Source organism: Microtus ochrogaster, chromosome 7 (assembly GCF_000317375.1).
Source record: "Microtus ochrogaster isolate Prairie Vole_2 chromosome 7, MicOch1.0, whole genome shotgun sequence".
NCBI classification, from domain to species: Eukaryota; Metazoa; Chordata; class Mammalia; order Rodentia; family Cricetidae; genus Microtus; species Microtus ochrogaster.
In genome coordinates, this window is record NC_022014.1 from 14,554,135 (window position 1) to 14,569,060 (window position 14,926).

Genomic DNA, 14,926 nt, shown 5'->3' on the forward strand with positions numbered 1-14,926 from the left:
TCTGTAGACCAGGCTGGTCTCGAACTCACAGAGATCCGCCTGCCTCTGCCTCCCGAGTGCTGGGATTAAAGGCATGCGCCACCAACGCCCGGCTTGATTTTAGCTTTATTAGAATGTTTTATCCTGGAAAGGAAGCCTGGTTCAGGTGCTGAAAGTATTAAATACTTTAAATAAGCAGATTTGAAAACATTATTGAGGGAGCAGAAGAAAATGATGACTGTTTGAAGATTTTTCTGAGAATAGATATAGCTACTGACATACTCAGCCTTTAGCAGAAAATCCTCCAGACACAGAAAAAGAAGCCAGCATCGCTGCCTCTAGCACCGACCTACATTACCTGACACTGGTTAATTTTATTGCAGGGTTTCGGTGCCTTTGAACGTTCCATATTGACTCAGATTGATCACATTCTGATGGACAAAGAAAGATTGCTTCGAAGGACACAAACCAAGCGCTCAGTCTACCAAGTTCTTGGCAAACCTGAACCAGCCCCTGCGCCTGTAGCAGAGAGTTTGCCAGGAGAACCGGTAAGAACTCTGGGACACATGAGCTTATGAGAACAGTTTCTGGTGGCTAGTTAAATGTAGAATCAACTCTTGTGAGAAGTTAGTGAGAAAAGAAACAGCACTGTTCTGCTGGATTGTTAGCATGAGGCCTTATAAATCTCTTGATTTTGCATTTGATTTAGGAGTTTGGCAGAATAATTGTTTAAAATCCAGTTTTTAAGATTTAGGGGATTTTGTTGGTTGTGCTTGTTTCTGTGATCTGGTGATCAAACCCAGGGGTTCACATGCTGTGCAAATCCTCTACTACTGTTCTATATTCTAGACCTTAAGATTAAGTTTCAAAGTTATTGTGTAGAAATGGCAACATGAACATTTGTTTAATGTTGTCTTTGGTACTCTAGAGCATGATCTGAAAGTGGAATATTAAAATTCCTTTGTTCAAAAGGAAACATTATTTATTTGAGGGAATTTTTTGTTGTGTTTTGTTTGTTTATTTTTTGAGACAGGGTTTCTCTGTGTACCAGCTCTGGCTGTCTTGGAACTCGCTCTGTAGATCAGGATGGCCTCAAATTTACAGAAATCCTCTTGCCTCTGCCTCCCTAGTGCTGGGATTAAAGGTGCATGCTACCATCGCTCAGCTGAGGGGGATATTTTGAGACAGAATCTCTTTACATAGTTTTGATTCCCTTGGAACTCACTCTGTAGACCAGGCTGGCCTTGAACTCAAAGAAATCTACCTGCTTCTACTTCCTAAGTGCTGGGATTAAAGGCCTGTAACATAACCCCTGGTTTGTTTTTGTTCATTTGTATATGAGTGTTTTACCTCCATGTATGGCTGTGCACACACTGTGAACATCCAGTGTCTGTGGAGGCAAGAAGAAGATATTGGATCCTCTGGAACTGGAGTTAATGTATAGCTGTTAGCCATCATATGGGTGCTGGGAACTGAATCTGGGTCCTCTGTAAGAATAGTAAGTGCTCTCAACCACTGAGCAATCTCTTAAGGCCACCACATTTTAATTTTATAGTTTATGTTTTTTATGTTTATATATTTATAGATCTCTTAAAAAATTGTTAGGAGAGGCTGGAGAGTTGGCTTAGCAGTTAAGAGCACTGGCTGTTCTTCTAGAGGACCTAGTTCAATTCCCAGTGTCCACATGGCAGCTTATAACTGCCTGTAACTCCAGTTTCAGGTGATCTGACAATGTCATGCAGATTTGAATGCAGGTAAAACATGAACACACATGAAATAAAAATAAATAAAATAAGATAAAAAATAGTAGAATTATATTACTTTCCCCTTTTCCTCCTTCCAACCCCTTCCATACCCCTCCTACTCTCAAATTGGCAGCCTCCTTTTTTGGTTATTATTTTTACATATATATTTACATACATACATACATATATATATATACATTCATACATATGTATATGTATACACAAAGATATAAAATACCTGTTGAGTCTTTTTTTGTGTGTGTATATGTATGGTTGTATGATTTCAGGGATGTCCTCTTCATTCATATTGGATAACCAGTAAGGGATCTCACTACTAAAGAGGCTAATTCTCTCTCTTTTTGTAGTCTTTTGTGTGTGGGTAAGACTCTGAAAATTTTCCCCTTTCATGTTACACATTTTTATTTTTTAATTACTGAAAAAAATATAGTCAATACTTTTTAATTTCATATGAAATGTAAATTTTTTCCTTTTCTGAAAATTTCAATCATATTGTTTCTATAAACTTTATGTATATGACATATGTAACATATAAATGTGATTCTTTTTCTTTTTAAATATTTATTTCATTTTTAGAATATGTATGTGTGTTTATGTGGGTATGTTCATATGAGTGCAGGTCAGAGGTACTGGATCCTCTGGAACTGGACTTATAAGTGGTTGTGAGCCTGTTGATGTGGGTGCTGGGAATTGAACTTTCGTCCTCTGGAAGAACAGTACATGCATGCACTTAGCCACCAAGTCATCTCTCTAGTACCCCTTAAAAATTATCAAAAAAGTTGGTTTTTTTTCCCCATAGTTTCATTACACACACACACACACACACACACACAGATGGTGTGTACTTTTAAGCATCTTCTCCCCCATTATCCTCTTTTTTTCCCTCCCCCCCTCCCACTAAACTCTTCCTTCTTCTAGGCAATCTCCTCCTACTTTCATTTTCTGTGTGTTTGTGGCCCACTCCTTTTAATTAGGCGTGCCTACACCATTGGGTGAAAGATTATTTACTTGAGTAAGGGCAACTTAGCACTGAAAAATATGGCTCTTGTCCCCTGAACAGCCATTAACTGCCTATCACAGCACCTCAGGGGTCCTTTTGTAAAATTAAGTCAAATGGTATATGCGCATTTAAAAAAATAATCTGAACTGTCACTATATTTAAATATTATAATTTAAAAATATATTCTAGATACTTTATCATAGCATAAAAATCTACCTTATGAATGGGAGGAGGGGAGGAGGTGGACATTTTTAATAAAAAAAAAGAAAAGAAAATCTACCTTATGTTTTTCTTTCTGTAAAGAATTCCATTGTATGCTATGCAGGGAGGTAGTGTCTTACGCCTTTAGTCTGGTCTATAGAAGTTGTTTGAGGACAGCAGGGGTACACAGAGAAACTCTGTCTTGAAAAAAAATAATTTTGTTGTATGACTGTAAGCTATAACTTAGTCAAACTTGATGTTTCTGTTGTCTCCAGTTTTTAGAAGCAAACTGTAGGAAACATTTCTAAATATTTCTGTTTATTTGCATGAATGTTTAGATGATCTTTTTTTTTTTTTTTTCCCGAGACAGCGTTTCTCTGTGGTTTGGGGGCCTGTCCTGGAACTAGCTCTTGTAGACCAGGCTGGTCTCGAACTCACAGAGATCCTCCTGCCTCTGCCTCCCAAGTGCTGGGATTAAAGGCGTGTGCCACCACCGCCCGGCTTGTTTAGATAATTTTGTTGTTTTGTTTTTGTTTGTTTGAGACAGGGTTTCTCTATATCACTTTGGAGCCTGTCCTGGAACTCACTCTGTAGACTAGGGTGGTCTCGAACAGAGACCCTCCTGCTTTTGCCTCCCAAGTGCTGGGATTAAAGGCATACATCACCACTGCCCAGCATATGGATGAAGTTTTAGAAGTAAAAATGTTAAAGAAAATACAAGAAATCATGATAGATGTTACCAAATTCCCTCCCAAAAGAGTCCTATTAATTCCAGTCCCTCTATCTGTTTTCCAAGTCCTGGATGTTGCCAGTCTGAAAGGTGAAAAATAGTATTTTCTTATTTGAATTTGTGTGGATTTTGTTAGAATGAGCTTAAACATTACTATGATTATTTTTATGCTTCTTTATTCTGTCAACTGCCTGTTAACCTTTTCCACCCCTTTTTTGAGACCAGGGTTTTCTTGATTTTTTAAAATATAAAACAACATTTATTTATTTGTTTATTTATTTATTTAAGAGTTTTTAGCTGGGCTTGGTGGCCCATATCTTTAATTACAGCATTCTCTGCATTCAAGATCAGCCTGGTCAACAGAAGGAGTTTCAGGATAGACAGGGCTACACTGTGAAACTGCCTTGAAAAACGATAGATAGATAGATAGATAGATAGATAGATAGATAGATAGATAGATAGATAGATAGATAGAGTTCTTATATCTTAAGGAAAATGTGCTTTTCCCCTTTAGACAATAGTACTCTGAGTAGCATGACAGACTTCCTGATATTCACACCCTTTCACTCCCTGCTGATGTAGGAGATCCTTCCTCAAGTCCCTGCCAATGCTCACCTGAAGGATTTGGATGAAGAAATATTTGATGATGATGACTTTTACCACCAGGTATGAATTTTGTATATTCTTCTTTTGTTAAAAACGAGCCATATTTTTGCATTTTAAATCCACTGGTAGCATTCTCTGAATAAAAGGTGATTTATTTTGAATAAACAAGGAGTTAGAACTCCTATATTTGGGATTGTCTTAAATGGTGTCATTCTGGATTGTTTTCTTTGGTTTTGCGTTTTTCTTTTGAGATGAAAATAGCTGCAGCTATTTTGTGAACACTGCTCTGGTCTAAGTTATCTGTAAAACAATTTAAGTTTCTTTTAGATGATTATTTATTCTTTGTCTTCCACTGGGTGCTTTTTGTTTATTTTTGTTTTTGAGACAGTCTCACTGTGTACCAGGCCAAGGCAGCCTCAAACTGGTAGCACTGCTTAAGTCTCCTGAGTGCTGGGATTACATGTGTGTACCTGTGACACTGGCTGTTGAGTCAAACCTTTCTTCTCCCAATCTAGGTACTAGCCATCAAACCCAAAACCTTGTGCATGCTAGACAAACTCAGGCTTGCACATGCTAGCTAGCAAGAACTGGGATCCTAGGCTTCTTGAGTTACATTTCTGGTTCTATGACCTAATTCAGTCTTTTGTTGTGTTAAAAACATATTTTATTTTCTTGTTTGTATGTCTGTTTACTATGAATGTGCTTTGTGCCGAAGGAGGCCAGAAGAGCGAGTATCAGATCTCTTGGAACTGAACTTGGAACCCACATAGACGGTCCATGTGGGTGCTGGGAATTTATCTCCAGGTCCTTTCCAAGAGCAGTAAATACTGTTAATCATTGAGCCACTTCAAACAGCCCCTTTATTGTAATTTTTGTGTATATTTAAATAAGCTTAATGTATATTAAAATGTAATCTACTGTTAATTTTTCCATTTGTCTACCTAATATTTTGAAAGAGATAAGACACATGGTCCAGTTGTCAAGTTTTTATTTTCTTCTTGTTTATTTGTTCGGGCTTTTTTGAGACAGCTTCTCACTGTGTTAGCCTTGAACTTGCAGTTTTTCTGCTTCTACCTCCCGTGTGCCGAGTGAGATACAGAAGTATGCCACCTATTCTCTCAACCTACTGCGTGTCTCTTCAGGAGAGTTTCTCCAATTTTTCTGAAATTATTTGCTTTCCAGATACTCTTTTTTAGTAATACTGGTGCTTGTTTAGATGAACTAAATGTTTGAGATACTCTAAAGGACTACAGTAACTTTCTATATTCCTGAATCTCTTGATAAGCTATATTATTAATGAAATATGCTTCCTTGCCCAGTGGAAAGTTGAGGATACTCCTCACCAGTGATGTCTGGTTTTTGTTGAGCCTTTGCTTATCAAGATAAGATTTTACTCTATTAAATGTTTAGTTAGTTTTTCCCAGAGAATTTGCAACAATTTGTTGATATATTTACTTCGCATATGAATATGAAGTAAGAAACCTCTTAGGAAAATTATAAGTAAAACAAAAACAGGTAATCTATATTGGGAATGCCTCTCACTTGCCATGTAAAGAGAGACTTATTTTAATCTTATTTATTTAAAATGTTATCTGTATATTTGTGTGCATTCGGTGTACATGTAGTACCTGTGTCCAGAAAAGGGTGTTGGACCCCAATTCCATGGAGCTAGAGTTACAGGTGGTTTTGAACTATCTGATGTGGGTGTTAGGAATCAAACCCCAGTTTGCTACAAAAGCAGCAAGTACTCTTGCCTTCCTGAGCCCTCTCTCTAGCCCCATTCACCCTCCCTCCCCCCAAGACAGGGTTTCTCTTTGTAACAGCCTTGGTTTTCCTGGAACTTGCTCTGTAGACCAGCCTTACCTTAAACTCACAAAGATCCACCTGCCTCTGCCTCCTGAGTACTAGGATTAAAGGCATGCACTGCCACCACCCAGCTCAGCCCCATCATTTTTAATATTTGATTAAAATTTTGCCATAAGTGAATGTGAAAAGTATATTGAGGAGAGAGTATTGGCCTCAGCTGCCTCAGTCAGGGGTCTTGATTCTTTTTCTTTTCTCCTGTTCTCAAACACATTTGTCAGAAGGACAGGTAACATTCTGGAGAGTCTAAAGATGTGCTTGATATAGGATATGAATGCTAACTAATTGTGTGAGATCAGGGGAAAGAATCAAAAAATGTTCTAGTCTTCATTAATTGAAGTGTACATTGCTGGAATAAAAGTGCATTGTGAGTTAAATAGTCTAAAGAAGGTAAACTGAAATTGCTGGGAAGAAATTAGTTTCACTGGCAAGATCGGGGGGGTCTTGAAGATTATTTCCCCCTTATTTCTTTGTTTTCCCTTATTTTTATTTATTTATCTATTTAAATTCTGAAGATCTGTTTAAGGAATAGCATTACTTGATTGGTTCTTCATCCTAATTAATAATTTTAACTTCAATAAATTCTGATTTCAGAGTTATGACTAGTCACATCTTAGCTTTTCCCCTTTCTGGTTAATTGGGGTGCTGAGGTTAATCTAAATTAAAACTTAAACTAATAGAGGTCAGTAAGGCAGCTGAAACACCTGAGTGAAACAAATGGGGCTGCCAGGCACAACTTTATCTTGGCTGTTTCCCAAGAGGGAAGTGGCAGCAAATTGGAGTTGTTTCAGCCTTCTGTAAAGGTGAATGATGGGTGACACTTGTTAATGTACAGCATCTCCGGAAGCATTCCAGATTGCTTTGCTTCTGTACCAACTGCTGCCATCCTTGCACACTCGGTAGGAACTGGACCAGTTGCCAACATCTGTCGGCACAGCAAGGCATGGGTGCAAGTCTTGAAACCCCACAGATTCTAAATATGCTGCTTAGAACTGTGCAAGCTTTAATCACTTACCACTCTTTGGCAGCAGGCTACGACAGCTTATCCTAGCCTCGTACATCACATCCTGACATCTGCTGAGCTGCAAGGCAGCTGCACATTCATTTTCTTTTCTTGCCTTTTCTCATTTCTTCTTATTCCTCTCCTACTCACTGCCCCTTTACTCCCCCAGTCTTCTCCCTTCAGTCTCCACCCCCCCCCCCCCAAGTATGCTGCGTGGAAGAGATGATCTGTAAAGATTACTGCTTCATTGTGTGCAAGTAATTGTGGTGATGCCAGGCCCTTGACAGACACAGCGTAGCACCTGTTCTGCTGACCTGGTTAATTTCTTCTGTTGAGTGGGATTTGCCAGAGATTGGAACTGAAGCCAATTCAATGATAAGGCTAAAGAAAATGGCTGTATGTTTTCTGTCACCTCCCAATTAAATTGGCTTCATAAAGTGCTTTCCTTATTTGTCAGGGTAGTGAGCCTGAGCTAAGAGTCACATTCAGAAGAGGTACAATGTGTTACAATAGGCTTGTGAGTTTCTTTCTTTTCTTTTTTTCTCTTTTGTCTTTTTAAAATATGGTCATGTGGTTGAAGTAGATGGTGAATATAATACATTTCTCACACACATACCCCTTTTTAACATACTTGAGGCGAAACTCTTTGGGACCATGTTTTGTAAGGAAGAGATTATAGCCACATTGAATTTTAATGTTCCATTGTAAGGTTTTAAAGGCTTACTTGGTTAATTCAGGTATTATGAGGCTGTGTGAATACCCTAACTACTGAGAATGATGTCTAGGGTCAGCCCCCCCCCCACCTGCTCACACATCCACTTTCATTTCCACTCTTTGTTTCTTAATGACCCTTGATCTTTAAAAGCATGCCTACTTTATTTAATAATAATGGTACAGCTATAAACATGCACACACACATACTTATACACTCATGCATATTTATACACAAAAAATGGGGGCTCTAAGTGGCATTATAAATTTTTTCTTTCTTTCTGTCTGTCTGACTGAGGCAGGGTCTCTTGAGCTCACTATAGGCCAGGCTGGTCTGAAACTCACAGAGATCCTTTTTCCTCGGCCTCCTGAGTTTCAGGATTGAAGGCAAGTGTCACCATGCCAACTTAATTTTATTTATTTTCCTTTTTTAAATTACTTTAACTGTTATATTTGTGTTAATTATTTTTCTGTATTATCATGACAGAACACTCTGACTGAAAGCAGCTTATGGAAGAGAGTGTTTATTTGGGTTTCTGGTTCCTTAAGGAAGGCATGTCAGCAGGCAGGCAGGTGGAGCATGGAGCTAAGAGCTCTCACATCCTTAATATCAAGCACGGAGTAGAGCAAACTGTAAACACAGCAAGGCTGTATACTTTCAAAGACCTACTGTAGTGATGTACTTCCTCTAACAATACGACACCTCCTAAAACCTCACCAAATCAAGTGCTTAAATGTCCAAGCCTATGGGAAAACCACTGCAATACTAATTTGTTATATTTGTGTGTGTGTGTGTGTGTGTGTGTGTGTGCGCGCGCGTGCGCGCACTTGTGCACTACAGCACGTATGTGGACAACTTGCAGGAGTCAATTCTCTCCACCTTGTGACAGCCTCACTGTGTCTGGACGGCCTAGAACTCTCAGTCCTCCTATCTCAGCCTCACCAGTGGTTTACAATTTTATTGCAGTTGTTTATTTATTTTGTGTCTGTATGTGGGTATTATGCAAGTATATGCATGGTCCATATGTGGAGGCCAGAGGACAACTCACCTGAGTCAGATCTTTCCTCCTGCCCTATGGATCCCAGGGGTCAAATTCAGATCATTAGACTTGGCTTGGTGGCACACACCTTTACTTCCTGAGCCATCTTGCTGGCCTAATCATACCATTTGAAAGATTCTTTTATTATATAATTCATTTATCTATTTGTATGTGTGAGTGAGTGTGCACACACATAGGTGGCTGCAGTACAGCTTTGCACGTGTGAACTCAGATTGTTGGACTTGGTAGCAAACACTTTCAGCCCTCAGCCATCTTGCCAGCTCCTCATCTTAGAAGTTTTAGAGCTGAAAGACTTAGAAGAAGAGTTTTAAAAGTTAAGTAACCTCCGAAAAACAAACAAACACACACACACACACACACACACACACACACACAGAGCAAATGGCAATATTAGCCTCAATCTCTAGGCTGCCTAGACTAAATTTTGTTCTTTAGATGTACTTTTGTTTCTTAAATATTTCATTCTTGAGCCATAAAAAATTACAGCTTTACAGTTTTCAGTTTGTAAATAAATACGTTTTGTTTTTTTAGACCTGGAAGAAATATTATGTTGTTAGAAAGTAATTTTTTTCTTTAGAAGGCGAATGATTTATTGAACTCCTGTTACTTAATAATTCTAATGAAAAAATTAGTTTTATAGTTTTGATACTGGTTTGTATGGAAGCTGGATGTGGAAGGTGTGGTGAAGTTGGCGTGAAGGCTTTGTGAAAGGCTGAGTCCCTTCTACAGGAAAGCAGTGCATATTTCCTTTGGAATGGAACTGGTTTGCATTTGGTCTGTCTCTTGTCAGAGCTCATCCTTAAAGACAACTTCACAAAACATCATGTGAACATGAAAGATGATCACTCAGAAATGTTTTCAGGACCTTTTTTCATTTTCATGTTCTGTCTGCTACTTTATGACTTTTTTTTTTTTTAATGTGCTACCTACATCACCACCACTTACAGTTTTTCTTTTGTTTGCTTTTTTAAATCCTGGGTAGTTTTTTCTTGATGAAGCCGAATTCTTTTTGGGGGGAGATTTTTGTTTCTTTATTTGTTTGTTTGTTTTGTTTTTTGAGACAGGGTTTCTCTGCAGCTTTTGGAGCCTGTCCTGGAACTAGCTCTTGTAGACCAGGCTGGCTGTGAACTCACAGAGATCCACCTGGCCCTGCCTCTCAAATACTGTGATTAAAGGCATGTGCCACCACTGCCCAGCTATTCTGGGTAAGCCTGAATTTTAAATGATTTGGGCACAAGTATTCTCTGAGCACTGTTTATATCCCAGCCTCCCGGTGTAGATGTGTGGTTGACAGACATCTTTATTTGATCCTTGTAAGATTTGGTGTTGTAATGTGATTGCCCTTAATAATAGCTATATAAAGTGACTGGACTTTTCATATCCTAGACCTCAGACTAGTTTCTTGTCACCTCGTGAGTTATTTTGTTCAGAAAGCCCTAGTTGAACTTAGATGTTGCCAGATCAATATCCATATTCTTTTTTTTTTTTTTTTGGTTTTTTTCGGGACAGGGTTTCTCTGTGGCTTTGGAGCCTGTCCTGGCACTAGCTCTGTAAGACCAGGCAGGTCTCGAACTCACAGAGATCCGCCTGCCTCTGCCTCCCAAGTGCTGGGATTCAATATCCATATTCTTAAGGGTTCATTAGGATTTTGTATGTTGCTTCCAGCTCTTTTTAGTTTTGATCTGGTTTGTCTTGTTAATTTGAATCTTGCCAGGGATATCTAGAGAAAGGCATAACAGGCTTTGATTTTTTGGTGATCATTTTGGTGGGTTGGATTTTTCCTTTTATTTACCATTAGGACTTGTCTAGAAAATGACCTTGCTACATGCTAGACCTCTGTATCCAAGATATTTGATAATTCCATAAGCAAGTAATTACTGATTTGATGAACTATTAAAAGTTGATCAGGTTGAGAAGTAGAGAAGTGATAAGTTGTCTGACAAGATGGTTTTTCTTTAACTTAGTGAGTGATTAATATGGACAGTTGCTGTGGTTGCTTTAATTGTATGCATTTAAATGGAAATGAAAATAAGTGGCATCTCAGGCCATTGCTGAAGTTAATAGTAGTGCATTCCTCTTGCTGTTGGCACGCAACTTCCCAGTGGCCCAACTAATGGTTATTAACATGTTAGGAAATCTGATATGAATCTCTTCTTGCTCTTGCCAATACATTAGTGGAGAATAGATGCCTTTTACAAGAGCAGTCTTTTGTTTTTAATTTTATTTTTAAATGTTTGTATTTGGGATCTGGATAGTGTCTCTAAAAGGCTAATGAGATTTATTGCACACAGAACATGAAAATAAATCTGAAAGTTGACATGGCTGAAGGTAAAACAAAGAGCTTGCCATTTTGTTTTTGGGGGACATAGTAATAATGTTTTTTAAAAACACTAATTAGCAATGTCTAATTAAATTCTAACGATCACAAGGTTATTTTATGTCCTGTGTGTAAGAATTTTATTTGCAATACATGATAGCTTGTATACTGTCTCTTTAGACACTTAGCATTAATAATGCTGTCATTATTATTGTCATTATTGAGAGCCAAGTATGGCATCAGCACCAGCCTTTGGTCACTAGCTTGCATTATCATGGAGGCTGCTATAGAACAGAAGAACAAAAGGTATTTTTTACTGACTTAATTTTGTTTTCTTGATTCGGAGTCTCGTGTAGCCCAGGCTGGCTTTGAACACTCAGTCCTACTGCCTTTACCTTCCAAGTACAATGACTACAGGCCTGTGGCACCACACTCAGCGAAGCCAAATATTAAATGCCAGGTCCAGAAGTCTCACCAAACTGCAGCATGAAGGGAAAGTATGTGACTTTGTGGATCAGGGCTTCACTACTTCGCCTTGGAATGCCTGGAATTCTTTATGGAGACCAAGCTGGCCTTGAGTTCACAGAGATCCTTCTACCTCAGCCTCCCAAGTGCTGGGATTAAAGGAGTACATCACCATACCTAGCACCTTTATTTCTTTCGGTTCTTTGTTTTAAAAAGTATTAGATGTATGACTTACATACCACTGCTTCTTTCATTAATGGCAAAACTATAGAACAAAATTTAAGCAATAAAATTTATTGTACTAGGCAGGAAAGAAGGAGGATTAGCTTTGAACTGTTGGGAGAAACTTTCTTAAATATAAATGGTACCATGAAAGTTTATTAGGCAAATGTGTGATCAGAACTGCCACTTGTAGTTATAAGGCCAATATATACTGGCTGCATATAAATTAAATATAGGATCCTAGCAGTATTTTTGTAGGTGCAGGTGAAGAATTTAGTACTTCTCAAGAAATAAGAAATTACCTCCTCACTTAGATAGGCATATTGACTTGGTACTAAGTTCTGTTTAATGTATTTTTCTTTCAAAGTAACTCAAAAGGAGAATGCTCTAACAAAGAAGAGGGTAAGTTAATAATATCTTCCAAAATGTGTGTGCATTGTAGATCTAAAATTGAACATAATTAGCCCCAAGGAGTGACTGGGGAGATCAGTCCTCACATAGAAGCAGAACATTAAAATGCAAGTGTTCTTAATTGCAGCTTGATTTTTCAAGACAGAGTTTCTCTGTTGCTTTAGAGCCTGACCTGGAACTCACTCTGTAGACCAGGCTGGCCTCAAATTCACAGAGATCCACCTGTCTGCCTCCTGAGTGCTGGGATTAAAGGCGTGCAGCACCACCACCCGGCCCGGCTTGGTTTTCTTTGTAGTACATTATGCCACCTTTTGATTGGACAAATTTGAAAATCTACTTGAGAACACTGGATGGTTCACATGTATCATTTTAATGCAGCTTTGGCCATTCTATTAACATTTATTGTGCTAGATGATGGATTTATAGAGGCTAATCTGCTGATATCCCCCCCCCACCAGGATTTCCTAACAAGAGGGAGGTTCTCTCTAATTTTGTGTAGTTGCGTAACTCCTCTTTCAAAATATGACTTGAGCTAGGTGAGTTGGTGCATACATTTAATCCATAATTTAATACATGATATTAGAAGCAGGTGAATCTCTAGTAGTTGAAGGGCAGCCTAGGCAACACAGGAAGTGTCTCAAAAAAAATTTTTTTTTTTGACCTAAATACCAGGTATGCCTTTATTCTCACTACTCAGGAGGTAGAGTCAGGCAGATTTATGAGCTTAAGACCAGTCTGGTCTACATAGCAAACTTTTAAGCTAGTCAGGGCTAAATAGCAAGACTCTGTATTTAATTAATAATTAATTAATTATTTATTTTCAAGAATGCAGTCATTGTTGGAAACCAGACTTTAAGAGGAATCTTCAGATTGATGATGGTGTTGTCTACCTTTTGACTGTTCAGAGTTTTCTGTAATTAAAAAAAAGGAGAAAACCCTATGCGTTGTGAATAGTGGCATGTGCTTGTAACTTCAGCACTCTAAAGCGTACAGTGGGAAGATTGTGAGTTTGAGGCTAACACTTGATTTTGATCAGTGTTAATCACAGCAGCAGAACAAAATGTGAGAATACCATATAAAGGTGGAAGGAGAGAACTGACTTCACATTGTTCTCTGACCATGTGTGTTATGGTATGCGTGTGTATGAGTGCACATGTGCACAAATTTAGAGCCAGTAAGATGTCTCCACAAGTAAAGGTGCTTGTTGCCAAGTGTCAAAACCTGGCACCCACATGGCAGAAGAAGAGAACCAGTTCCTGCATGTTTTCCTCTGTCCTGCACAAGTGTATTGTGGCATGCATGTTATCTCCCCCCCCCACTCCACATATATGTGCATACCTACACATAGTAGATAAATTAAAATAGCCAGCATTGATGCAAGTGACATTAAAGAGTCATTAGAAGTCCAATGTCATTTTAATACCATTAGCAAGTAGAACATTACAAAGAAAAAAAAACAGACCAGTATTTTTTACGCATATTGATATAAAAGTCAGCAAGCTTAGGGATGAGTGTGTGGTTCAGTGATAGAGCTTGCCTACCGTGTGCAAGACCCTGGAATTGATCCTTTGTTCTGTAAAACTAAAAGTCCAAAAATTCAATCCATCAGTATATTAGAAAGATTATATACAATGACCAAGTGGTATTTATCCAAGGCCAATTTAATACAAAATATTAAACAAAGTAATATAATACATTCTGTCAGTAACATAAGTTAACAAAACAATTATTTTGATAGTTGCATAAATAGTATTTAACATCTTTTCATGAGAAAACAATCAGCATACATTTAAGTTCTTATCTGAGTGTTCTGTCTTATCTCCAAGGTTGGGAGGTACTAGGAAAACAGTCTCAAAAGATCCTAGAGTTAGGAGTCAGCGAGTTAGTAAATGAGCACAGGCACAAAGGCCTGTTTTTCCACTAGCCATGTGGCACTGGTTGAGTTCAGACACTGGGATTTAATGTAGTTGATGTTTTGCCAAGGAAATACAGACACAGGATCCCTTCTCTGAAATTCTGGGATGAAAAAGTTCCCAATGGTAGCTGTGTTTATGTGGCAAGCTTGCTATGGTGCAGCACCTTGTCGAAATGGTTCTGAATCCATAATCTTTCTTATCCCACTCTTTCATTACTGTTGGTGATTGCAGATTGGTACAGTCACCCTCGAAATCAGTGTGGATAACCTTCAAAAAAGTAAAAGTAAATCTACATTACTGGGTGGTGGTGGTGTGAAGGCATAAGTCACAAACAATCCCACACCAGTTTGGAATTATGATTAATAGAATGGCTATTTATTTAAAGGGGAAAACTTACAGATCACCGTCCCAGACAACAGCCTCTGCACAATCAGGAAAGGAGCCTAGTCGCTGGAAGCGGAGTCGGAAGCCAGAGAGAGAGGAGAGGGGAGTCGCCGCTTTTTTTTAAGGGGAGAGAGACCACACCCAACTGCTATTGGCTGAAGGAGAGGAAGGAGCTCCCGCAACAGTGGTGCACTCAGGAGGCAGAAGCAGGCAGATCTCTGTGAGTTTGAGACCAGCCTGATCTACAAAATGAATTCCAGGATAGCCAGGACTGTTACACAGAAGAACCCTATT

At 38.6% G+C, this 14,926-nt stretch overlaps 1 protein-coding gene across 1 annotated transcript in view; it reads left to right on the forward strand.

Moving 5' to 3' along the window:
• The window catches only part of Aatf (apoptosis antagonizing transcription factor), a 108,707-nt gene that overhangs the window by 49,006 nt on the left and 44,775 nt on the right, over positions 1–14,926 (forward strand). Inside the window, exons 7-8 of the mRNA XM_005349330.3 lie at positions 363–527; positions 4,256–4,339. Of these exons, the coding sequence (XP_005349387.1) occupies positions 363–527; positions 4,256–4,339 (249 nt within the window). The remainder of the gene's footprint in view (positions 1–362; positions 528–4,255; positions 4,340–14,926) is intronic.